The sequence below is a fragment of the Castor canadensis genome, chromosome 13 (genome assembly GCF_047511655.1).
Source record: "Castor canadensis chromosome 13, mCasCan1.hap1v2, whole genome shotgun sequence".
Classification (NCBI taxonomy): domain Eukaryota; kingdom Metazoa; phylum Chordata; class Mammalia; order Rodentia; family Castoridae; genus Castor; species Castor canadensis.
Genome location: NC_133398.1, coordinates 8,132,709 through 8,155,773, shown reverse-complemented (window position 1 = coordinate 8,155,773; position 23,065 = coordinate 8,132,709). Strand labels below are relative to the sequence as shown.

General features: G+C 50.1%; 1 protein-coding gene across 5 annotated transcripts; it reads left to right on the top strand.

Moving 5' to 3' along the window:
- The first annotated feature begins 74 nt into the window (after positions 1–74).
- On the top strand, positions 75–22,824 carry Fpgs (folylpolyglutamate synthase). 5 transcript variants are annotated; one of them, XM_074053134.1, is made up of 15 exons: positions 75–2,281; positions 15,608–15,736; positions 15,829–15,882; positions 15,957–16,021; positions 16,931–17,045; positions 17,165–17,242; positions 17,371–17,432; positions 17,536–17,638; positions 17,924–18,001; positions 18,239–18,386; positions 18,486–18,575; positions 19,359–19,509; positions 19,679–19,754; positions 20,554–20,620; positions 21,994–22,824. In XM_074053134.1, the coding sequence occupies exons 1-15, from the start codon at positions 2,225–2,227 to the stop codon at positions 22,401–22,403; spliced, it is 1,683 nt and encodes a 560-aa protein (XP_073909235.1). In that variant the 5' UTR covers positions 75–2,224; the 3' UTR covers positions 22,404–22,824. The 5 variants fall into 5 exon arrangements, with proteins under 5 accessions (XP_073909235.1, XP_073909236.1, XP_020019864.1 ...); XM_074053135.1 differs by lacking the exon at positions 75–2,281 and adding an exon at positions 12,418–13,515; XM_020164275.2 differs by lacking the exon at positions 75–2,281 and adding an exon at positions 14,052–14,236.
- Positions 22,825–23,065: the final 241 nt, after the last annotated feature.

The following is a 23,065-nucleotide window of genomic DNA, read 5'->3' as shown; positions in this document are numbered from 1 at the left end:
AGCCTCTCCGCCAGCCCTTTTATGTGATGGGTATTTTCAAGATAGTCTCTCAAGGGATTATTTGCCTGGGCTGGCTTTGAACTTCGATCCTCCTGATGTTTGCCTCCTGAGTAGCTAGGATTACAGGCGTGAGCATCTGGCTATGAGGTCATATTCTGAGGTCCTGGGAGAACTTGAACTTGGAGGGGGCACCACAACCCAGAAATTAAAACTGAGGTGCTGGACATGGATGGCTCATGTCTGTAATCCTAGCTACTCAGGAGGCAGAGATCAGGAGGATCACTGTTTGAAGCAAGGCTAGGCAAATAGTTTGCAAGACCCTATCTCGGGGAAAAAACCCTTCACAAAAAAGCGCTGGTAGAGTGGCTCGATTTGTAGTCCCTAGTTCAACCCCCAGTACCGCAAAAAACAAAACTAGTGAGGTGTCTTACTGGCTGTTGGCAGATTTTGAATGTCTTAACAAGTGACAAAAATCACAGGGTAGCTTAGTTACTCAGAGTGTTTGCTGTGGCCAGGCACAGTGACTTAAGCCTGTAATCCTAGATACTTGGGAGGCAGAGATGAGAGGAGGATTGTGGTTCACAGTGGCACTAGCTCAGGCAGATAATTCATAAGACTGTCTCAACCAATGGTTGGTGTAATCTCATCCCAACTACATGGGGAAGCACTCATAGTATCGAAGTTTAGGCCAGCCCAAGCATAAAGGAAGACCCTATCAAAAATAACCAATACAAAAAGCTGGCAGTGGCTCAAGTAGAGCACTTTTGTAGCAAGTGTGAGACACTTGAGTTCAACTAACTCCCAGTACCACCCCCGAAAAAAATGTTTTCTGTGAAGGATAGAAAACAAAAGTTTTTTGGTGGGGTGGGTTGCTGGAGAATGGAACCCAGGGCCTTACCCATGCTGGGCAAGTGCCCTCCCACTGATCTACACTGGCCCCAGGGTTCATATTCTCTGACCCAGTAAATTCCATTGCAGAAATTTCTTCTGAACAACTATACAATGGTAGTCTTTATGTCCTTCAGCCCTCTCTCTATAGCCTTGATGGTTTCATCCATTCATTCAGCTTTTGTTTGGGGGTGGGGTGTCTACGGTTCTAAACTTAATATAGCTGGGAACAAATCTGAGCCTACCCCTACCCTTTGTGGAACTCATGTTTCAGTAGGTCCAAACGAGTCTGATGGAGTTAGTTCTGTGAAAAAACAAAGTGGAAGAGGGGTTGGCTGAGGGGGTCAGGGTGGCATTGGATCAGAAACCACCATTCCACCATGTTCTACTTTCCTTGGGGTTTTTTTATTTTTTTATTTTTTTGGTGGTGGTACTGGGTTTTGAACTTGGCCTCACATTTGCTAGGCAGGCACTCTACCACTTGAGCCATTCCACCTGCCCTGTTTTGTATTTTTTTTTTCCAAGATAGGGTCTCGAGAACTATTTGCCTTGGGCTGGCTTCAAACCACGGTCCTCCTGAACTTTGCCTCCTGAGTAGCTAGGATTACAAGTGTGAGCCACTAGCTCCCAGCTTTGCATATGTATTCAGGCCAGGGATTCAGTCTAGTGAAACAGGCCTTTTCCAACAGATTTGGACTCTTAAGTCAAGGGTACCCAATGTCTGTGCTGGACCTATGTCCTTCTCCAATCCTTCTTCACAGTCTGATAGGGTAAGGGCAGAATGGGTCGTAACTGTAAGGGGAAGTGGGCAGTGATAAGGAGGGCTGGAAGAGAGGCTAGATACAGCCAACCCCAGACACCATGGTAGGAATTCCAGCCCCTAGGTCTGGAAGTTTCCCACATGTGCCCGTTTCCCTCCTCATCCCCTTCCACCCCCTCACCTCCCTCCTACTGTTCACCTTTAACCTCTGCCCAGTTGTTATTTAACTCAAGGGTACTGACTGGCTCTATAGTCAGGACGCTAGCCAGGCCGAGCAAGGTCATCCCTGGGCCAATCCTAGAATGAGGGCTGGAACCTATCAGGTAACTCTCCCTATGGACCAGAGAGGTCAGAACTTTTGTCTCTGGTCCCAGCAGAGTAGGAGAGGCCTTGAGAGCCTCCCTCGTCTAGCCTAGCTTGGCCCCATGTCCCCACTGCAGCCTAGGAAGAGGTGGCTCTACTTCTGAGTCACTTGTTCCCCACCCAGGAGGGAAGCTGGAAACCAAGGAATGAAAGGAGCCAGGTCCCTGCCTGTGTCCTGACCAGTGGCTAAGAAGTTCTGGTGGGAAAGTGACCATGGAGCAGCAAGGCCCAACTGGATGTCCTTTTGCAACTAGAACTGCCTCCTTCCAGGTAGGAGAGCTGGGGACCTCAGGCACGTATGTCTGCCTAACAAAGTCTGTTCGTTTTATTTATTCATTTATTTTTGCAGTACTAGGGTTTGAACTTGGGGCTTACACCTTGAGCCTCTCCGCCAGCCCTTTTATGTGATGAGATAGGGTCTCAAGGGACTATTTGCCCGGGCTGGCTTTAAATTGCAATCCTCCTGCTCTCTGCCTCCTGAGTAGTATATAGGCGTGAGCCACCAGTGCCCTGTTCAAGTCTGTTCCTTTATTATGTCCCTTAGGGGATCAAGGATTATATTCAGTGAGGCCCTGGGAAAAGCCTTGCCATCAGGAGCCTTGCCCCAGAGGCAAGGGATCCCACTGGCTGCACAGCTTCACCCTCAGCCTGGCTTAGTGCTTCCCCAAAGCCGTCACTCAGTGTGGCTCAGGGAAACTCAAGGTAGAGGTCTTAGGAGTGGACCGTTATTACCTGCATTTTACAGTCACCACATGTAAAGTCAAGAGGAATTCAGGCTTTGCATTTGGAGATTTCTGAACTCAGCTTGAGTGGCCCCTACTTGACTCTGGCCCAGCACCTTGTCCTTTAGCCTCATTGCAGCCCTTAGAGGTGGGGTTCAGTGAGATGATGGGCCTGGATGCAGGCTGCAGAGCCACCCTGGGTTCCAGCCTGGCTCGTGTGGAGACAAATGAACTGGGAATGGGAGCCCACACAGGTGGCAGGGGTCCCAGGAAGGAGGTCTGGAGTCACATCATGACAGATGCCAGACAGGTTATTTTGCATCACCCAGCCTCTGCTTCCTCCTCTGTAGCAGGGGGAGCACAGATGGAACTCCCTCCCTCAGGATCACAATCCGAAGCTCTGCTGCGAACTGCAGTGGTGAGATCCCCCAGCTGCTCTAAGCAGACAGAACCTTCTGCCAGGCAGTGGAGGAAGGTGGCCCCAGAGGACCAGGGTTGGAGAGCAGCCACCCCTGCAAGGTCATCCAGGGCCTGGCTATTAGAGACCAGAGCTCCAGAGAGAAGCCTGGGGATACATGGTGGGGCACTTTTGGAGCTGGGGTTCTGCTTCCCTCATTGAGGGAGAGAGAGAGCTGTGCCAGGGGCTACACATGGTGTCATTTCATGGGGCATCTTGTCAGGTGGAGGTGCTCCCTCTGCAGTAAGAGCCAGCTCAAGGCCAGAGCCCCATCAACCAGGTGGTCAAGGTTACCTGGGTGGGAGCAGGGACCAGGAAAGGCCTAGAGTGGAGCCTGGGTTTTGGGACTTAGCATAACAGTCCCTGTAAATGACAAAGCCACTTTTACTATTAGGCCCTTGTCTCCTCTGAGAAGTAGACGTCAGAACACAACCTTGGCACCGTGTGGTGGTGCATGTTTGTAATGCCGGCACTCAGGAGGCTAAGGCAAGAGATCATGAGTTCAAGGTCAGCCTGGGCTATAGAGTGAGACTAAGAACAACAACAACAAAAAAACAAACCGACAGCCTAAAGGAGGGTGTGGGGTTAAATGAGGCAAAATATGTAACGGTCTCCGTACCGTGCCGGTGTCTAGAAAACACATTAATTCTTATTTAGGGAAACCCGTGTTGCGAATTAAAAACCCTAGCCAGGGTTGTCCCAGCCTAATGAGAGGAGCTAAGGGAGCAGCAGCCATGGCAGTCCATTGAAACTGGGTTTACACTGAGTCCTTGCTCTACCACTTGCTTGCTGGTGGCTTAGCAAGAAACTACCCTCCAGTCCTCAGTTTCCCCATTTGCAAAATGGGGGTGACAGTGCCAGCCCCTCCTTCCCAATGCTTAGCACCAGCCTGGAGGAGCTCAATAGATTTCACTAACCCCCCCCCGCCCCGCCCCCAGCAGGTGCCAAAGACCACTGGGCTTCAAGCATGAGGTACCATATAGGAAAAACAGGTCCAGGCTTTCCTCTTTTGAAAATTGGTAGACAGCTGCTCCCAGGTTCAAGAAGAAGGCCTTGGCCAGAACACTCAGGTACCCCAGGGAGGAGGCAGGACAGAAGCCAGCTTTGCTATGGCCTGGCTCACCATGAGCCACACCTGGTTCCAGGTCAGTTCTGGCCAGTCGCTGGGCCTCAGTATTCCTACTTTCCAAACAAGAGAAATGCTGAAGAGAAGCCCCAAGACACCAGTCACCCCGTTTTGTAGGGACCGGCTAGTTCTTTTTCCCAATTGTGACTCTCAAGGAGAAAATTTATAAGAGATAAATGAACAAAAGTCACCTCTAAAGTCAGATGTGGTGTCCCACCCAGCTCCTCAGCACTGGGAAACTGAGGCAGAGAATTTCAGGTTCAAGACCAGACTGAGAGCTACATAGTGAAACCTGTCTCAAAAAAAAAAAAAAAAGCAACAAAATCCCCTAATCTCGTCACCCTGAGCTAATCACAATTAGCATTTAGGGAATAGTGTCAGCAGTTTTCTAGATTATAATTATTTTATTTTGCTTTTTGTTTTTTTTTTTTTTTTGTGGTATTGGGGTTTGAACTCAGGGCTTCACACTAGACAAGCTGTCTATCACTTGAGTTATGCCTCTTGCCAAATTGTAATTATTTTAACAAATAATGACCACACTGGTTTGTTCTCTGAACATTTTTTTCTTTTTTTTTTTTGAAGTGCTAGGGTTTGAACTCAGGGCCTTCACCTTGAGACACTCCACCAGCCCTTTTTTGTGATGGATTTTTTCGAGATAGGGTCCTTCAAACTATTTGCCAGGGCTGGCTTCAAACCGTGATCCTCCTGATCTCTGCCTCCTGAGTAGCTGGGATTACAGGCGTGAGCCACCAGCGCCTGGCTCTCTGAACATTTTTTATATCATGATTCACAATACTCAATCCTTAAAAAAAAAAATTATTTTGAAATGGACATAAAACCACATGCATCAAAAGCTAAAAGTGGCCAACAGAATGCATGTGGCAAGAATGTTCTGGAACAACCAGGAGTTGTTCCTGTAAACTTGGGGGAAGACTATTCCAGGCCGAGAGAACGACCAGTGCAAAGACCTGAGTTTTATGCATTCACTCTGTGTGACCTCTAGCTAGTTGAGTAACCTTTCTGTGCCTCAGTTTGCTGGTCTGTGTATTAAGGATAATCCTAGCACTCCTCAGTCCTCATGGACTTTAGCATAGGGGGCCAAGGGTGTGGTATGTCTGAGGACCAGAGAGAAGGCCAGCAGGCCCAAAGTGCTGGTCTGTGATGGAGACGTGCAAATCTGCCATCCATCCTCAATGCACTGGGACCTGCTGGAGGGCTTTAGGCAGGGAGACAAGGGCTGACTTGCACTAAAGATAATTGTGGGCTGTGTGCCAGTGGCTCACACCTTTTGTCCTAGCTACTCGGGAGACAGAGATCCTGAGGATCACGGAGGATCAGGAGGATCACGGTTCGAAGCCAGACAAATAGTTCACGAGACCCTATCTCGAAAAAACTCTACACAAAAGGCTGTAGAGTATCTCAAGGTGTGGGCCCTGAGTTCAAACTCCAGTACCCCCCACCCCCCAAAAAAAGGTGATGGGAATGGTTAGGGGTCAGGAGGACAAGCAGCAAGGAGACTGTCAGGTAGACCAGGTGGCCTGGAGGGAAGAGATAGACTCTGGAGGGCCGAGGGAGAGTGCACAGCCTGGGGATGGGTGGTGTTTGGTGTGAGGGGGATGCAGACTGAAGCCTGGCTTTGGCCTTGAGCTGGCTCAAGTGGTAAGAGTGCCTGCCTAGCAAGTGTGAGGCCCTGAGTTCAAACCCCAGTACCAAAAAAAAAAAAAGCACAGGTGGAATGGGTGCAGTCAGTTTAAGATGTCTGTGGACATCCGTGAGTGACGTTTGCAAGTCAGATGTCATCACAAACCTGGGTCATAGGATTCCTCTGTGACAGACAGGCCTGAGCCCAGGCCCATCCGACAAGGAGATTGGAGGAGAAGAAGGTGTGACCAGCAGGGTATGCCCTGTGGAGGGGAAGGAGTGCAAGAGCTGGCAGGAAGCCCAGAGAAGAGTTTCAGGAAGAGGGTGTCATCAACTGTGTCCCCTGCCCCCTGAGACAGGTGTATCTCTGAACACAAACTAATTGTATAAGTTATTTCTAGAAGTGGAATTGCAGGGTCAAGGCCCATGGTTACATTTCCCTCCTCAAAAACAAATTAGCTGGGTGTGGTAGCCCACACCTATAATCTTAGCACTCAGGCAGACGCTACAGACGGGAGGGTCCAGACTACAGAGCAGGCTATCTCAAAAATACGTATATCTATTAATATCTTTATATCCAGAGCCAGAGCAGGGATCAGGAGAGGCTGCCAACCAAGAATGTGGAACGCTCCAAGGAAATGTTTCTGACCCCCAGTTACAGGAAAGTATTTCCTTGTAGGTGCTGGGTGTTGATATTTGGGGTAGGAGAATCCTTGTCTATGCCAAGGGGGTCAGAACCCTGGAGTAGCCATCAGAAATGCACCTTTTCCCTGAGGGAGGGGCTTCTGCATACACCTGCCAATGAGCTCGAGCCTCCCTGGTCTCCACAGAACCCTGGGTGGAGGTGGGGAGGAGCAGCTGGGTCCACTCTCTAGGGAGTGGTAGTCTTTGAAGACTCTTGTCCTTGTCAAGACCCCTCTGGATATGCCCAGGAGCTAGCTAGGAACTGGACAGAGCGCCTTTCTTTTTATTTGGTGGGACTGGGATTTGAACTCAGAGCTCCAGGCTTACAAAGCAGGCACTCTTGTGCTTCAGCTACACCTCCAGCCCATTTTGCTCTGGTTATTTTGGAGGTGGGGTCTCATGAACTATTTGCATGGGCTGGCCTTGAACCTCAATCCTCCAGATCTCAGCCTCCCAAGTAGCTAGGATTATAGGTATGAGCCACCAGCACCCAGCTCAGAACTCCTTTCAGTCCTCATCCTGCTATGGAGGAGACTGAGGATCAGGATGACAGACATGAAGCAACTTTCCCAGGGTCACACAGCAAACACATGAACAGCAGAGAGTGCCAAGAGACCAGGCAGGTAATGGTGAGGATCAAGGATGGATGTTAGTTAGCAAATACAGATTTGAGTCATGGTTTCACCACATACAGACTCTCCTCAACTTCTCGGTTGGATTGAGCCTCAATTTCTCCACCTTCAAATGGGTATTATCCCTAATTCACATAGTTTTTATCAAATGGCAGATACCAAACACAGGGATAGGCACTTAATATTTAGTAGAAAAAAAAAAAAACTCATTTCAAAAAAGCAAAGACAACCATCACTAGAGAGGCTGTGTCAGGCAGAGACAAATTCTGTGAGCAAAAGCAGGGAGGTGGACAAGGCCAAGGCCAATTCTCCAAGTCCTGCACTGGCCAGGACTGTGCTCTGCAGTGTGGATGAGGTGGGCAGGGGTCAGGGCTTGTGCTTTTATTAATCCTGAGGGCATAATGGGGCCAGAGAGAGGGCAATAATTCAGGGAGATCTGAGTTTAGAGAGACCACTCTGGGGCTCAAAGTGGAGCTTTTACGGCCCCCACTGTGTGACCCCAAGCTATCTCTGGACTTCAACCTTCCACATCTAGCAATGCTCTGGTCTGGGTTTGCAAATACGTATTCTGTAGTGAATTTCCTTTCTTAATGCCCTCTCAGCCCCTGGACTGAGTGCTCCATTAATAGAACCTTATAACCTGTTCCCGACAGTGTCCCTGGGATCCAGCCCAGGGTCTGGCGCAGAGACAAATTCTCACCAAATGTGTTAATGCGTGAACACCATCCTTTCCCTTTGGAAAGGTAAGAGATAAAGCTGCCCATTAACTTTGGCCCCTCAGCCCCTTGTCCACTCCTCCATGCGCACCTGCAGATCCGTTCCGTGTGGATGGTGGATGCACCATTGGCCCCCTCTTTTTTTCTCTTTTGACATCAGCTTTGCTTCCTTTCTTCCTGGAAAGTGGGAACAGAATGCCTTCGTGGCAGCACCAGTGTTGAGGTGCTTCCCTTCGAGAGTGAATGATTGGATTTCTAATTCCTTCTGTGAACATTGGTGACTTTTCCAATAAAAGGCAGTTGTGCAAAGGAGTGGCAATGTATCAAAACAATGTCAAGTACAAGTTACCTTGACCCAGCGATTGACTTCATGGAATTTATCCTTTGGTTCTGCTCAAACACAGGAGAAATGATGAGGGTAAAACATTACCAACTGCAGCAGGGTTTAGAAGACAAAATATTGAGAACAGCCAAATTAGACAATAGTATTTCCACACCAAGGAGTACTATACAGTTTGAAAAAACAAATGAGTCAGTGGGGCAGCTCTCGTATACTGACATAGTCCAAAATGAGGACCTGTATATAAAAGTAAAAAAAAGAAAAAAAGTGGCTGGGCATGGTGGTTTGCGCCTGTAATCCCAGATACTCGGGAGGCATCAGCAGGAGAATCCAGAGTTTGAGGATAGCCCAGGCAAAGTTAGTGAGACTCTCAAAAACAAAATTGATAAACAAAAAAAGGTATATGGAAAAAAGTATAATGTAGCCATGTCTGTAATCCCAGCTACTCAGGAGGCAGAGATCAGGAGGATCATGGTTAGAACTCAGCCTGGGCAAATAGGTCCAGAGAACCTATCTCAAAAAAAAAAACAACTCTTCACAGAAAAGGGCTGGTGGAGTGGCTCAAGGTGTAGTAGGCCCTGAGTTCAAACCCCAGCACTACAAAAAAAAAGTACAATATAGACTCACCTATACATTGTCTGTCACTATCTGTGAGCATAAAAAGGTAGTATTTGTGTATTTGCTTGTAAATACATAAAATATGTTTGAGAAATTCACAGAAAATTGAAACATTGGTTGCCCTTGGGGAGGGGATTAAGATGCTGGAATGTGGGCTCCCAGGGAAGGCTTTTGCTCTGTACCTTTTTGTCCTTTAACTATTTGAATGATATGACATATTATCCATCCAAAAAATATCAGAACTGAAAACAAAATAAAAAGTAGAAATGTTTTTTTGTTTTTGTTGTTGTACTAAGGATTACCCAGCGCCTTGAGCACGGTGCACAAGAATCCTACCACTTTTCATTTGGTTTTTGAGACAAGGTCTAGCTACCTGCCTCTGGCCTGGTCTTGAACTCAGATCCTCCTGCCTCCAACTCAGGAGTAGCTGGGATTGCAGACATGAGTCACCACACCTGGCTAAAAGTAGGAACAAGGTGGGGTACTTTTTGTTTGGGGTTTTTTTCTCTTTTTTTGGTCTGGGGTTTGAACTCAGAGTTTCAGGCTTGGATAGCAGTCACTCTACTTCTTGAGCCACATCTCCAGTCAGTTTTGGTCTGGTTATTTTAGAGATGAGGTCTCAAGAACTATTTGCCTAGGCTGGCCTCAAACTGCAATCCTCCCGATCTTAGCTTCCCAAGTAGTTGGAATTACAGGTGTGAGCCACTGGCGTCTGGCTCCATGTCTGTATTTGTTTCTAATCAGAGTTGCAGCGTATAGCTCAAGGGTCAGAGGGCCAGCACTGTAAGTCCACCAGCTCTGGGGAAAGACAGTAGCAGGTCAGAGGCAAAGAGAAAGGAACCCAGTTAAGTCAGGAATGTGGACAAGCAGGGCTTCCCACCTTACACCAAAGGAGTCTCCAGATCTAGAAAAAATCCTTGCCCTACAGAGCACAGAACCAAGCACTGTTATCTGTGACACACAGATGCTTTCCTTTCTTCTCCTTTCTCCTCCTCCTCCTCCTCCTCCTCCTCCTCCTCCTCCTCCTTCCTCCTCCTCCTCCTCCTCTTTCTTCTCCTCCTCTTCTTTTGCTGTAATGGGCAAACAGCCACTGAGCTACATCCCCAAAGTCGTGATCCTCCTGATCTCTACCTCCTGAGTAGTTAGGATTACAGGTGTGAGCCACAGTGTCCAGCTATGTGTTGGGTATTTTTGAGATAGGATCTTGTTTTCATTTTGCCTGGGCTGGCCTTGAACTTTGATCCTCCTGCCTGATCTCTGCCTCCTGAGTAGATAGAATTATAGGTTTTTGTTTTTGTTTTTTTTTCAGTATTGAAGTTTGAACTCAGGGTCTATGCCTTGAGCACTCCATCAGCCCTTTTGTGTGTGTGTGTGTGTGTTAGGTGTTTTCGAGATAGAGTCTCTCAAACTATTTGCCCGGCTGGCTTTGAACTGCAGTCCTCCTGATCTTTGCCTCCTGAGTAGCTAGGATTACAGGTGCAAGCCTCCAGTGCCAGGCTGCTTTGATTATTTTTGAGATCGTTTTAGTAGATAGTCAGCACAGCTATTCCAATTCTTCAGTGAGAGAATAATTCAGGCAAGACAAGGAAATGTAGTGAAAGTAAAAGTTTATTAGAATAATGACACTTTCAGGGGTGAAAGCAGGTCATCTATGAAGGAAAGGTAGAGAGGGACAATTGTTTTTGCTGTGACACAAGTTTTTATTAAAGTAGAAGGGGCTTGGAGCATCAAGTCCCTCTCAGAACCAGCCTACCATGCAGAAGCCACTATTCAGGTCATGAGGCTAGGGTAGGTCTACGGATCCACAGAATTCACAGGTACAGATGACTGGGCTCACCTGATCCCTGTGGTGTGGTTTACAGGCCTAGGTCTTTGTTTTGTTTATTGTTCTAGGAACCGTTTGATGTCTACCCACCTTCGGGTGGGTAGGAGACTCAAAAACGTCTTTTGACATCCCATGACATTGGTGGGTTTGGTGGGTTATTTTGATCTTAATAGAGACTGTTAAGAACTGGAAAGTTAGGGCTGGCGGAGTGGCTCCAGCGATGAGAACACCTGCCTAGCAAACGTGAGGCCCTGAGTTCAAACCCCAATGCCGCAAAAAGAAAAAAAAAAAATTGAGCCAGTCATCTTTTGGCTCACGCCTATAATCCTAGCTAAGCCTCAGGCAAATAGTTCTCAAGACCCTATCTTGAGAAAACTCAACACAAAAAGGGGCTGGAGGTGGCTGAAGGCAGTAGAGTGCCTGCCTAGCAAGTGTGAGGCCCTGAGTTCAAACCCCAGTACTACCAAAAAATAACGAAATAAGTACAAGAGAAGATATTAAAAAAAACCAAAAAACTGGAAAGTTTGGGCTGGTGGAGTGGTTCAAGTGGTAGAGTGCCTACTTGGCAAGCACAAGGCCCTGAGTTCAAACCTCAAAGGAATTGGAAAGTTTAAATATGATGTTTTTCTTTCACAGACCTTGAAGAATCATGCATTTTAGGTTCTCTTTGCATATCCCCATCACTCATGGCTAACTGCTAATAGTAGGGTCTCATTTTTCCTCCTGAGTAGCTAGAATTATCATCATAGGCTATAAGTGGGTCACAAATACTTTTATTATTATTTTGGTGCTACTGGGAGATTGAATTCCTCTACACTTGAGCCACCCTCACCACCTTTCGTGTTGGTCATTTTTGACTTAGAGTCTCACTTTATGCCCTGGCCAGCCTGGACCTTGATCCTCCTATTTCTGCTGTTTAGCTGGGATGACAAAGCCACCACTTTCAGCCATTGGTTGAGAAGGGGTCTTAAGAACTTTTTGCCTGAACTGGGCTCAAATTGTGATGCTCACAATCACCTCCTCCCAGGTAGCTAGGATTACAGGCATAAGCCACTGAGCACAGCAATTTTTTTTTCTTTTGGTGCTGGGATCAAACCCAGGGCCTTGCACATGCTAGGCAAGCACTGCACCACCGAGCTACATCCCACACTGAGCTACAACTCCAGCTCACAAAGTACTTTTATAATTGACAAGAAGAAGATGAACAGACATTAGAAAAATGTACCAAGAGAGCTGGGTGTGGTGGTGCATGCCCATAATCCCAGCACTGGGGAGAAGGAAGCAGGAGGATCAGGAGTTCAAGTCCAGCCTGGGCTACATAGCAAGACTCAGTTTCAAAAAAAAGGAAAGAAGAAAAAAAAATGGGCTAAGGATAAGTGAGGCAGTTCATGGAAATCCATACTTGGAGGGAAATGCAGAGAAAACATGAGCTAGTTCTCTCCACCCAGTGGCCTGGGTCATTCTGGGAAAGGCGTGCTCTCCTCACACACAGCACCCCAGCAGTGTGCAAAGAGCTGAAGTCCAGCCAATGATGGAGTCTTCCTAAAACATCATTTGCTTATTTTGAAATCAAACAATCTCTGACAAATATTTACCCCCAATACAGGAAGGAGGGAGGGAGGGACTGAAATCCCATTAGTCATTTGAATGAATGACTTTTATCCAAGGGCTTCCCACAGCGGGTTTGCCTCACCCTCTCCCTCCTTCTGGGCCTCAGCTGTCCAAGGATTTATTTTTGCAGTCCTGGGGTTTGAACTCAAGGCCTACACCTTAAGCCACTCCACCAGCCCTTTTTTGTGATGGGCCTTTTTCCAGATAGGGTCTCTCGAACTATTTTTGGGCTGGCTTTGAACCTCAATCTGTGGGGAGTGGATTATGAGAAGCCTATGAGAACTTGACATAAGCACGGTTGTGCTCAATGATCTACAGGCTGAGTTGGGCATGGCCCCAGCCACAGAAGAGAGCCAGAGGCAAAAGGCAGCACAGCCACTTTTCCTAAATTGTTTAAGTTCAGAGAAGTAGGAAAACAGGTTTCTCTTGTTACAATGTCACGCCCCTCCCAGAGAACTTTTGCTCCACCTCCTTGCTTACCACTGGATATAACAGACTGCTGAAGGAGGCCGCAGGGGTTTTTGATGGGGGTTGATTGATTGGTGGGCTGCTGAGTTATGCTAGAGATTAGAGGAAACATGGGACAGTGCAAGTCTGAGGGCCAAGACTTTAAGAGAGATTAAAACGCGGGACAGAGCGAGTCTAAGGGAAGAGACTTTAAAGAACAGAAAAGAAAGCCATTAGAAGTAAGGTTTTAAAGAATAAGAGAAAAGAAGCGACAAGGCTGCTGTGCGTCTCCATCTGAGCCCCAACTTCCTGCACGTCTGTCTTCTATCCTCTGCCCTTTCTGCATCTCTAGTCTAGTCGCCCCCAGCTAGGTCAGGAAAACCAGGAGCTCGAGAAAGCGCTCTACATCGATCCTCCAGCCGTCTGCCTCCTGCGTAGCTAGGATTACAGGCGTGAACCAGCGGCCCCTGGCTAGGATTTCACTTTTTCATTTCAGTTCGTTGCCCACAGTTATCCATTCTCCACGTAGCAGCAGCCCGAGGGAGTTTACAAAGTGAAAGTCCGATCATGTCCTTCCTCCCTCCTTAAACCATTTTAACGTCAGCCAAATTCAAACTCCTTATGGGGCTCCGAAGTCCTGCTGGATCCAGCATACTGGGGAGCAACTCGGCCCAACCAGATGGAGGTGCGGCTCTTCCTCTCTCAGCACGGAAACCTCTCCACCCTCTGGAGATGTCGCTTCTTCCAGGAAGGCCTCTAGGCAGCTCAGGGTCGGTTAGGTTAGAGGCTCCAGGATGTAGGTGCCTGGGCTTTGGCTGCCAGATGAGGGTAGCGGCCTCATCTCTGCTGCCTGCAGAGTCTGGAAATTTTAGGGTTGGAATTCAGTGACCTCCACGAGGTGCCAGCTCTGTCATTCTATCTTGGCTCAGAGATGGTTGTGGCCCGGAGCAGAGCTGAGGGCTGCAGACTGGCTGGCACTCGTTATTTTCGGACGTGTGGCAGGGTCCGTAAAAGGAAGGTGACCAGAGGAGCGCGTGTCTCTTTAAATGAGAGGACGCCAGGGAGCGTACCCCAAAGAAACATGGAGACGCCGTGGGTCGGCCCTACGTCCTGCCCCTCACAAGGATGGTTCAGGGAAAGCGCCAGTTCTCATTGGTGCGGGGCGGGAGTCTTGGGCGGCGCTGATTGGCGGGGAGCAGGGGCGGGGCGGGGCGGGGCAAGGGAGGTTTACTCGCGCCAAGGGCCTCGCTTGCTGCGGCATCAAGACTATGTGGTGGGCGCAGCGCCATCTGCGCGCAGCTCTGTCTCTAGCAGCCGTTTCTGCTCGTAGTGCAACAACCGAGGTCGCGGCGCGGCGGGGGTTGAGCGCGTGGCCGGCGCCGCAGGAGCCCGGCATGGAGTATCAGGTGGCCTTTAGGCGTAGTGCTATGACACGTGGTCCGGGCCTGAGCGACACAGCATCCGGGCTCCGCCAGCTGAAGGGGGAACCCGGCGCCTGAGGCTGGGGCGTCCTGGGGCGGGAACATCCTGGACTCTGGGGGTGGGGACAAGGGCCAGGAAGTTGGGCCCCGGCCACCGCATCTGGGAATTCTGAGTCTGTAGTGTCTCACGTTAGAGAGGGAAGGGGGTGCTGGTTGTAGGACCGAGAGGTCCACGGGCTTAGCTGGGGGCTTAGGAGTTCTGGTGTCCCCGGAATCTGACCTGGCAGGTCGGGGTGGGGGAAGAAGTCGGGAGGAATTCGGGAATTGAGACTTGAAAGAAAGGAGTATATCTAAAATCCAGAAGATTGGGAATCCCAGCGCGTGGAGTTGTGGAGAGGGGCAGGAATAAAGGGTAATGAAGGGCCCAAGAATCTGGAAAACAGAAAATGTCTGCAGGTGCTGTGCCAGGGGCCGGTTGCCAGAGACCAGAACCTGATGCCAGCCAGGCAGGTGGCACCGGTTTGAGGGAATTGGGGCCAGCGAGGGCAAGGGACACTGGATCTGAGGATTGAGGGAATTAAAATTCTCTAAGGACGCATTTCTCAGAAGGTGGTTAAGCACTGTGATTGAATTTGAATTCTCAAAGACCCTCTCATATTAAGTATTTCTCTCCATTTATTTTTGTTTGTTTTGTTTTATTTGAGACATGGTCTTGCTGTGTAGCCCAGGCTGGCCTGAACTGGTAATTCTCCTGCCTCAGTCTTCCTCTTGCAGAGATTACAGATGTGCATCACCAGGCCTGGCCTTTTCTTTATTTTGAACAAAAACCTGTTCCCACTCCTGCCCCTAGTATGGTCTCTCCTAAGGCTGTACCCACCTGCCAGGTGACCTGGGACACAGTCTCCACTTCCCCATCTGGTTGCTTCAAGCAGCTTTTCTTAGGGTCACAACATGGAACCCAGAGTCTTTAGGGTTGGGTGTGGCTTCAGTGGTTCTGGCCCCAGCCCAGTAGGAGCCCAGTAGGAGCCCAGCGTAGCCACAGAGGAAATGAGGGCAAAGGCTGAGGGGGCAAAGGCTGGGGAGCCAGTTCAGGAAGCAAAGCTAGTTCCGTTAGCCTTGCCACCTTCATTGCCTGGCACTCCCTGGGTGGGGCTGAACTGCCCCAGGCTTCCATTTTTGCCAGAGCTGGAAAGATGCCATTGCTCTGTTCTCATTAGTTAACTTGTAGACTGGGGCAACTTGTAGGGCTGGTGCTGCCGTAGGCCTGTTGCCCTTGCATGGCTACTAGTGTGCTGGGTGTCTCTGTCCCTAAAAGCCTTACTGAGCTAATCTGTACTTGGGGGCTGTGGTGGCCAGGATGCCGTGCGGATGCTCAACACCCTGCAGACCAACGCCAGCTACCTGGAGCAGGTGAAGCGCCAACGGAGTGACCCCCAGTCACAGTTGGAAGCCATGGAACGGTACCTTGCACGGAGTGGGCTGCAGGTAAGGTAGGGAGAATGCGTGGCACCCTCTCCCCCACCCTCATCTGTCTGAGACTCCTGTGACTGAGGTGGGGATCTTGTCTGTCTGATCAGGTGGAGGACCTGGACCGGCTGAACATCATCCATGTCACTGGGACCAAGGGGAAGGTGAGTGGCAGGACCCAGGGGCAGGTGGGCTGGTGTGGGGGTGGGTCTGTACACACAAAGCTTTTTCTTTCTAGGGCTCCACTTGTGCCTTTACTGAGCATATCTTGCGGAATTATGGCCTGAAGACGGGATTCTTTAGGTACTGACTCATGGTGGGATATGGGGGATTGTGAAACTAGGTCCAGGGTCACTCACAGCAGGTCAGCTGCATATATATCTCTCTCTGCCCAGCATTTACTCATTCATCAAACATTAAATTAGCACTTATCATCTTGACCCAAGTTTATAGCAATGCTTAGTTTTCATAGTGAAAAAAATCAGAGAGGTGATAGTACATGAATAGTTAGATGTCCGTTTATTTTTAATCTTTTTCTCCCTTTATTAACTTAATTCCAGATATAATTTTTAAGTCACATAGAAATGCTTTGCTGTGGAGGCAGCACCTCCTCTCGGGGGCATGCAGATATAGAGACACCCACAAGAGAATTGTAAGGGAGAACTTGAGTTCTGAGTTCAAAATAATTTTTTGAGTAAAAACTCATGACTTGGGTCCATGAGTTCTTGTGACTGGCCTGGGGATGCATCTTGAACACAGCAGACAAGACCTTGTCTTTAAGGTCTAGAAGACAGATAGACATTGTGGCCAGATGTTAACAAAGTAACTGAGTGTGTGATGGGGAAAGTCTGGGGACTGTTGGGAACTAGAGAACATGCTAGGCCATCCTGGGGCCAGGGTTCTTTTACCTCCTTTCTGGAGGGGATGTTAGTTAGTAGGGTGAGCCGTGATAAGAGGGGATCGATGGTGGCCGGAGGGACTAAAGATTGCCCAGAGGGGACAGGGGCATAGCAGAGGTGAGGCACAGCCCTTGCAGGGCCTGCGAGGCCATGGTGAGGAGCTGGGACTCTCTTGTGGGTATTGTGGAGCATCAGGAGAGTTTTCGGCAGACTGGCGTGGTCAGATGGGTTTCCCAGGGACAAGTCTGATTGCGGGCAGGGAAGGTCTTGGGGCTTGGGACGGGAGTACAAATGACCCCAGGTCTCCCGGCAGCTCTCCCCACCTGGTGCAGGTGCGTGAGCGGATTCGCATCAATGGGCAACCCATCAGCCCCGAGCTCTTCACCAAGCACTTCTGGCGCCTCTACCACCGACTAGAGGAGACCAAGGTACCTGTGCCAGAGGGCTGGTGGGTGGGAAGAGCACAGGGTTCTGTGTGTCCCAGGCCCCCATCTCCCCAGAGCAGAGGCTGTGGGAGCTGCAGGCCCTGACATATTCCTGTGCACAGGACAGCAGCTGTGTCTCCATGCCTGCCTACTTCCGCTTCCTTACACTCATGGCCTTCCATGTCTTCCTCCAAGAAAAGGTGCGTGCCCTTCCCAGGCCCCGGTATCTGACTCCTCAGGGACTAGAATCTCAGCAGGGGGGGCTCCCTGCTCCTAGTTGGCATCCAGGCACCCATTTTCCACTGACATGCCATCTGGTTTTCTGCAGGTCGACCTGGCAGTGGTAGAAGTGGGCATCGGCGGGGCTTATGACTGTACAAACATCATCAGGTGAGGTAGCTCTTAGGGACAGAGGTGGTGATCAGGAGCCCAGCCCTCCCCTTCTGCCTGGAGACTCAGGATGGGGGTATCATGGCACTTTTGTCTTCTGCAGGAAGCCTGTGGTGTGTGGAGTATCTTCTCTTGGCATTGATCACACCAGTCTTCTGGGAGACACAATGGAGAAGATAGCCTGGCAGAAAGGGGGCATCTTTAAGGTGACCAGGAAGGCTGGGGGAAGGGAAGTACACAGGAAACTTAAGAAAGCAGGACTAGGGCTGAACCATTAGTTTTCTGACTCGGGATGGAGCCCTAGCCTCTGCAGACTCGGGTCCTTATCTTGGCTCCACTGTGTGATTGCAGCACATTGAGCCCCTCTGACTTCAGTTGAAGCATTACGGATGGGAGGCTGAGTGGCAGCCTAGATCCTTGTCTGTGGGGACTAGAGAGGAGGGTGGAGGGCCCCAGCAGCTCCTGTCTTACTCTCCTTGACCTGCTTGCAGCATGGCATCCCTGCCTTCACCGTGCTCCAGCCAGAAGGTCCCCTGGCCGTGCTGAGGGATCGAGCCCAGCAGATCTCAGTGAGTTTGGTTGGGGGGGGCAGTGGCGGGGAGGGGGTCCTGTCCTGATTGGTAGATGCTTTCTCCGGTTGGGTCTGTTTGCTCATCTGTGCAATGACAGAGCTGAGCCAGCTTCTGTTCACCAAGAACATATCTCAGTTCTGGGAGCAGGTCTTGGTGGGCTCTGGTGGGTGTGGGGTGTGATGGGAGGGTCTCCTAGCCATCTTTGCTGACCAGCCTCTGCCCTTCTCCCCACAGTGTCCTCTCTACCTGTGCCCACCACTGGAAGCTCTGGAGGAAGGGGCGCCACCACTGATCCTGGGCCTGGAGGGAGAGCACCAGAGATCCAATGCAGCCTTGGCCTTGCAGCTGGCCCACTGCTGGCTCCAGCACCACAACAACCAGGGTAAGTAGGTGGTGTGAGGAGGCAGATAGGTAGCACACAGGGAGCCTTTTTGGAGGGTTCTGAGCGCACTGGCCCTCACACACCTCACCTACCCCACAGACATCCAGGAGCTGAAGATGTCCAGGCCAAGCGTCCGGTGGCAGCTGCCCCTGGCACCTGTGTTCCAGCCCACATCCCATATGCGGCATGGTGAGTCAGAACTTCCTGCCCAGCCAGGACCACCAGGTGTTTTTGGGCCCTTTTAGATGTTTCTTTTGGTTTCCTGTTTGGGAGATGGAGACAGTTCAAGGTGGTGCTAAGGGTAGTGACCTTCCCTTATTGTATTCCTCCCTGAGTTCTAGTTGAACCTTTCTGAGCCTTAGTTTCCTCATCTGCCAAATGAGGTGATGGTAGAACCCACTGCCATGGGCTTTGCAATGATTCACTGAGATGATCTCGCTAAGCTGCTGAACCCAGAGCCTGGAGGATATGGGACCAAGTGCCCAGCCAGTGGTAGCTGCTGTCCCTGTCATCATCAAACCATGAGGTCCTTAAGATGATGCTCCTGCCATCTGCTTCTTGTGCCTCCCCGCCCTCTCCCCCCCAAATTCTCAGCTCATAGTAGGTGCTCATGCTGTTAGTCCCCTTCAGCAAATGGCTTCAGTGTGCCTACTGTGTACTGGGCCTGCTGTGAGTGGTTAAACAGATCTCTGATCACATTGCAGTTCTAGCACTCACTTGGTCTGTGAGTACAGAGCTCTCTGGCTGTCAAATGGGACTAATACAGGGTAGCAACACCCTCTCAGGATTGCCTGGAAGATTCCACACCATGCTGCAGTGCAAGCTCTGCACCTAGTGACTGACATTAATGGGAGGCTCTTGGGTTGACAGGATCCTCAGAGCGCTCAGAGGATCCCGTCAGGTTGAGTGCAGAGTCGAAGACTGGGGTGGGGTAGGATCCCTGAGCTGTTACTCTGTTACCACCTTTGCCAGGGCTTCGAGACACAGAGTGGCCTGGCCGGACGCAGGTGTTACTGCGTGGGCCCCTCACTTGGTACTTGGATGGCGCACATACCACCAGCAGCATCCAGGCCTGTGTGCGCTGGTACCGCCAGGCGCTGCAGCGCAGGGAGAGGCCGAGTGGGTGAGCACTGTGTAGGGCAGGGCTGGGGGCAAGATCCATAGGAGGGGCAGGATCTGGGATAAAGACCAAGGTGGGACTAGACCAGTGGGGAGTGGGGTGTGTTCTTGGGAAAGGGCTGGAGGAGAGGGATGAGCTGCTTTGACCTCCTTCCTCCTCTCCCTTGGTGCAGAGGGCCCGAGGTGCGTGTCTTGCTCTTCAACTCCACTGGAGACAGAGACCCTGCCGCCCTGCTGAAGCTACTGCAGGTGAGGAACCAGCTTTGGGGGGTGGGCATGGGGCAGCTCAGCAGCCCTCCCTGGTTCTGGCTCTGCGACAACCTTGCCCCCTCCTTGTGGGGCCTGGATGTCTTGTACTATAAGTGGCACTGATTCCTTCTCCCCCTGAATGGTACTGAGGATGAAATGTAAAAGTCTGGGTACTTGGGGAAGTCCCCATTCTCTTGTGTGGCCACCCAAGCCCAGGGTTGAAGGGAGGGCCTAGACTGGCATGTCCCTTTAGCCACTGGCATATGATCCTGGACAAGAGATGGCATTTTCCTGAGTCTCAGTTTCTACTTGAAATGGGGCTGCCACTAAGGGTGCCTGCTTTTCAAGTTTGGTTTAAGGAGTCACCAGCCGTAAAGCACACAGTGGCCCTTTTCTGCTTGGGAAAACTAAGGCTGCTCTAGGCTGTCAGGGCAGAAGCTTAGCTCTCATTTCACAGACTAGGAAGTCGAGGTTGTTTGTATCCAGAACCGCTGCCATTTGTGTAGAGCCCTTTCCCCAACCTGGATTTGGGTCCACTTCCAAGCTTAGTGACCATAAACAAGTGCCACCACCCTTGTTCCCATCTGTAGGCCACGCCTTCACTGCCACAGGTGAGACAGGGTACACTGAGGCAGGTGGGGGCGGAGCTGAAGTGCTGTGGCTGAGTTTCTACAGTATCATTCGATTTCAGGGATGGTCAGTTCCTCCAGAGAGGTTGGCTCTGGAGACCATTAGGAAGTTGGGGTGGGGGACATTCTCTCAGGAATCTGATACCAAGTCTTTCCCCTCGCCTTCCTAGCCTTGCCGGTTTGACTATGCTGTCTTCTGTCCCAACCTGACAGAGGTGTCATCCACAGGCAGCGCAGGTGAGAGGTGACAGGTGTAGTTCATGGGGGTTGGCGGGCAGAGGACTGTGAAGTGTACTATTCTGTGGGAAGTGTGTGGGCTTCCAAACTGCAGGTCTGGGATAAGAGGCAGATTTGTTTCATTGTACAGATTCCCTTTGGTACATTTCAAACTTTGTGCCATGAAGCTGCAAGACCGTATGAGAGTTATCAGGGAAAATGCCAGGTGCCAGTGGTTCACGCCTGTAATCCTAGCTACTCAGGAGGCAGAGATCAGTAGTTCGAAGCCAGCCTAGGGAAATAAATAGTTTGTGAGAAAACCCATCACAAAAAAGGACTGGTGGAGTGGCTTAAGGTGTAGGCCTTGACCCTGATTTCAAGTCCCAGTACTGCAAAAAAAAAAAAAAAAAAGTTATCAGGGACGTATAGTTTATTTTTTCAATTTGAACTTGTCTTTGTATTTGCCTGGTAGGTACTGTAAGGCTTAACAGCTGAAGGCTGCTCCTCCAGCCCTAGGGAAAATTTTCAAAATGCAGGTTTCAGCCCATTGATGGTTACTGAATCAGTTTAGTGGGTCTTGACCTGACTTTTTCTTTCTTTTTTTTTTTTTTTTGATACTGGGGTTTGAACTCAAGACCTCATGCTTGCTAGGAAGGCGCTCTACTGCTTGAGCCACTCTTCTAGCCCTTTTTCTTTTTTTCTTTCCCTTTCCTTTCCCCTTTCCTTTTTCCCTTTCTCTTTCCATTGCTTTCCTTTCCTTCCTTTGCATTGCTTTGCAGTGCTAGGGATCAAACACAAGGCCTCATGCATGTTAGGCAAGCACTGTACCACTGAACTATATCCCCAGCCCTGTGATTACTTTAAATGAAATAGAGTAGAAGAGAAAGTAGCATACATTGCATAAAGTAGGGGTAGATAATATTTGAAGATCCTGTTCAGGCATATATGCAAGATGTGAATACTGGGTTGCAATGTAAAATGTATTTCTTACTATGTATTGTGTTTTAAAAAAGTTGGAAAAGGTGTAAAAACTACAGATCCTCAGGTCCCACATCAGATTCTCTGGGGAGAGTTCTGGGATTTGTATTTTTAACCATTTCCCTTGGAAATACTTAGGCCCACCTGGTTGGAGACCCTGCTGGCCATCTGTTTTGCAGATGAGGACAATGGGGTAGGTGGGATAGTGCTTATTTGGCAAAAGCTTTATAGCTGGACTACTTGGCTCTGCTTCCCATGACCTTGGGCAAGTTATTGAACTTGACTGAGCCTGTTTTCTCATAATGTCCACTGTGAGGCCCACCAGCAGGGTCTGTTTCAGTGATACATGCACCTGCCCCTGTCTTGTCCCCACTCCTGGTCCCCTGCACTGACACGCCTGTCTCCGTAACCCTCAGACCAGCAGAACTTCACTGTGACATTGGACCAGGTGCTTCTCCGTTGCCTCCAACACCAGCAGCACTGGAACTGCCTGGGTGAGGAGCAAGATAGCTCCGATCTCTGGAGTTCCCCAAACCTGGAGCCTAGTGGACCCACATCCTTGCTGTTGGCACCCCACTCACCCCATCCCTGCAGTGCCAGCTCCCTTGTCTTCAGCTGCATCTCCCATGCCTTACAGTGGATCAGCCAAGGCCGGGACCCCATCTTTCAGCCACCCAGTCCCCCAAGGGGCCTCCTTGCCCACCCCGTGGCCAACAGTGGGGCCACTGTTCTCCGTGAGGCTGCAGCAATCCAAGTGCTGGTCACGGGCAGCCTGCATCTGGTGGGCGGTGTCCTGAAGCTGCTTGAGCCCTCCATGTCCCAGTAACCACGGTGGTGGGGGTAGAGGTGGGAGCCTCCCACATCTGCCCTGAACTTATACCAGGTGCCTTTCAGTTCTGCTTTCCTGATTCTTTCAAGACTGGTTCAGGGTCCTGAGCTCTGCGTGGTAGAGTAGAGGGCTGGGAGAGGCTCTGTGCCTTGGTCTGTCCTTCCTCTCACTGAGACAGTGGAGGGCTTCCCAGGGTCCCCACTATTGTAGTACATGTGCATCTCCCCTCCCGCCCTTCCTACCTCCCGGTTCAGGCCTAGCTTACTGTATGAGTTGCCTGACTGAACCAGGGTCCACCCCGGGTACCAGATGAAAGAGTTCCTCTTCTCAGTGTCTTCTGGGAAAGGAGAAAGTCCCTGCCTGGGGCACCCTAGAAACAGAGGGTGGCTGGAGTGAATTAAAGCCTTGTAGCACTTTTTTTTTTTTTTTTTTTTAAAGAAATAGCAAAACCTTGGATTGAGTCCTAACTTCTAGCTTTCTCATCAGACCAACAGGGTCTGAGGGCTGCAGCTGGAATGGGAACTAGACTGTGTAGAAGAAGCCCAGACCACGTGGTATGGGACAAGTCCTTTGCTCCCTCTGAGCAGCAGGTGCTGTACCTGTGACATGAGACGAACTGTGACATGTCTGCTTCACAGATTTTGCAATTACCTGTGATC

Bases quoted from the DNA above. Each gene is read 5' to 3' on its own strand.
- Fpgs (XM_020164275.2), top strand. From the start codon at position 14,099: ATGTGGTGGGCGCAGCGCCATCTGCGCGCAGCTCTGTCTCTAGCAGCC. The intron at 15,737-15,828 runs GTAAGGTAGGGA...CTGTCTGATCAG, and splicing joins TTGCACGGAGTGGGCTGCAG to GTGGAGGACCTGGACCGGCT. The intron at 17,243-17,370 runs GTGCGTGCCCTT...GGTTTTCTGCAG, and splicing joins ATGTCTTCCTCCAAGAAAAG to GTCGACCTGGCAGTGGTAGA.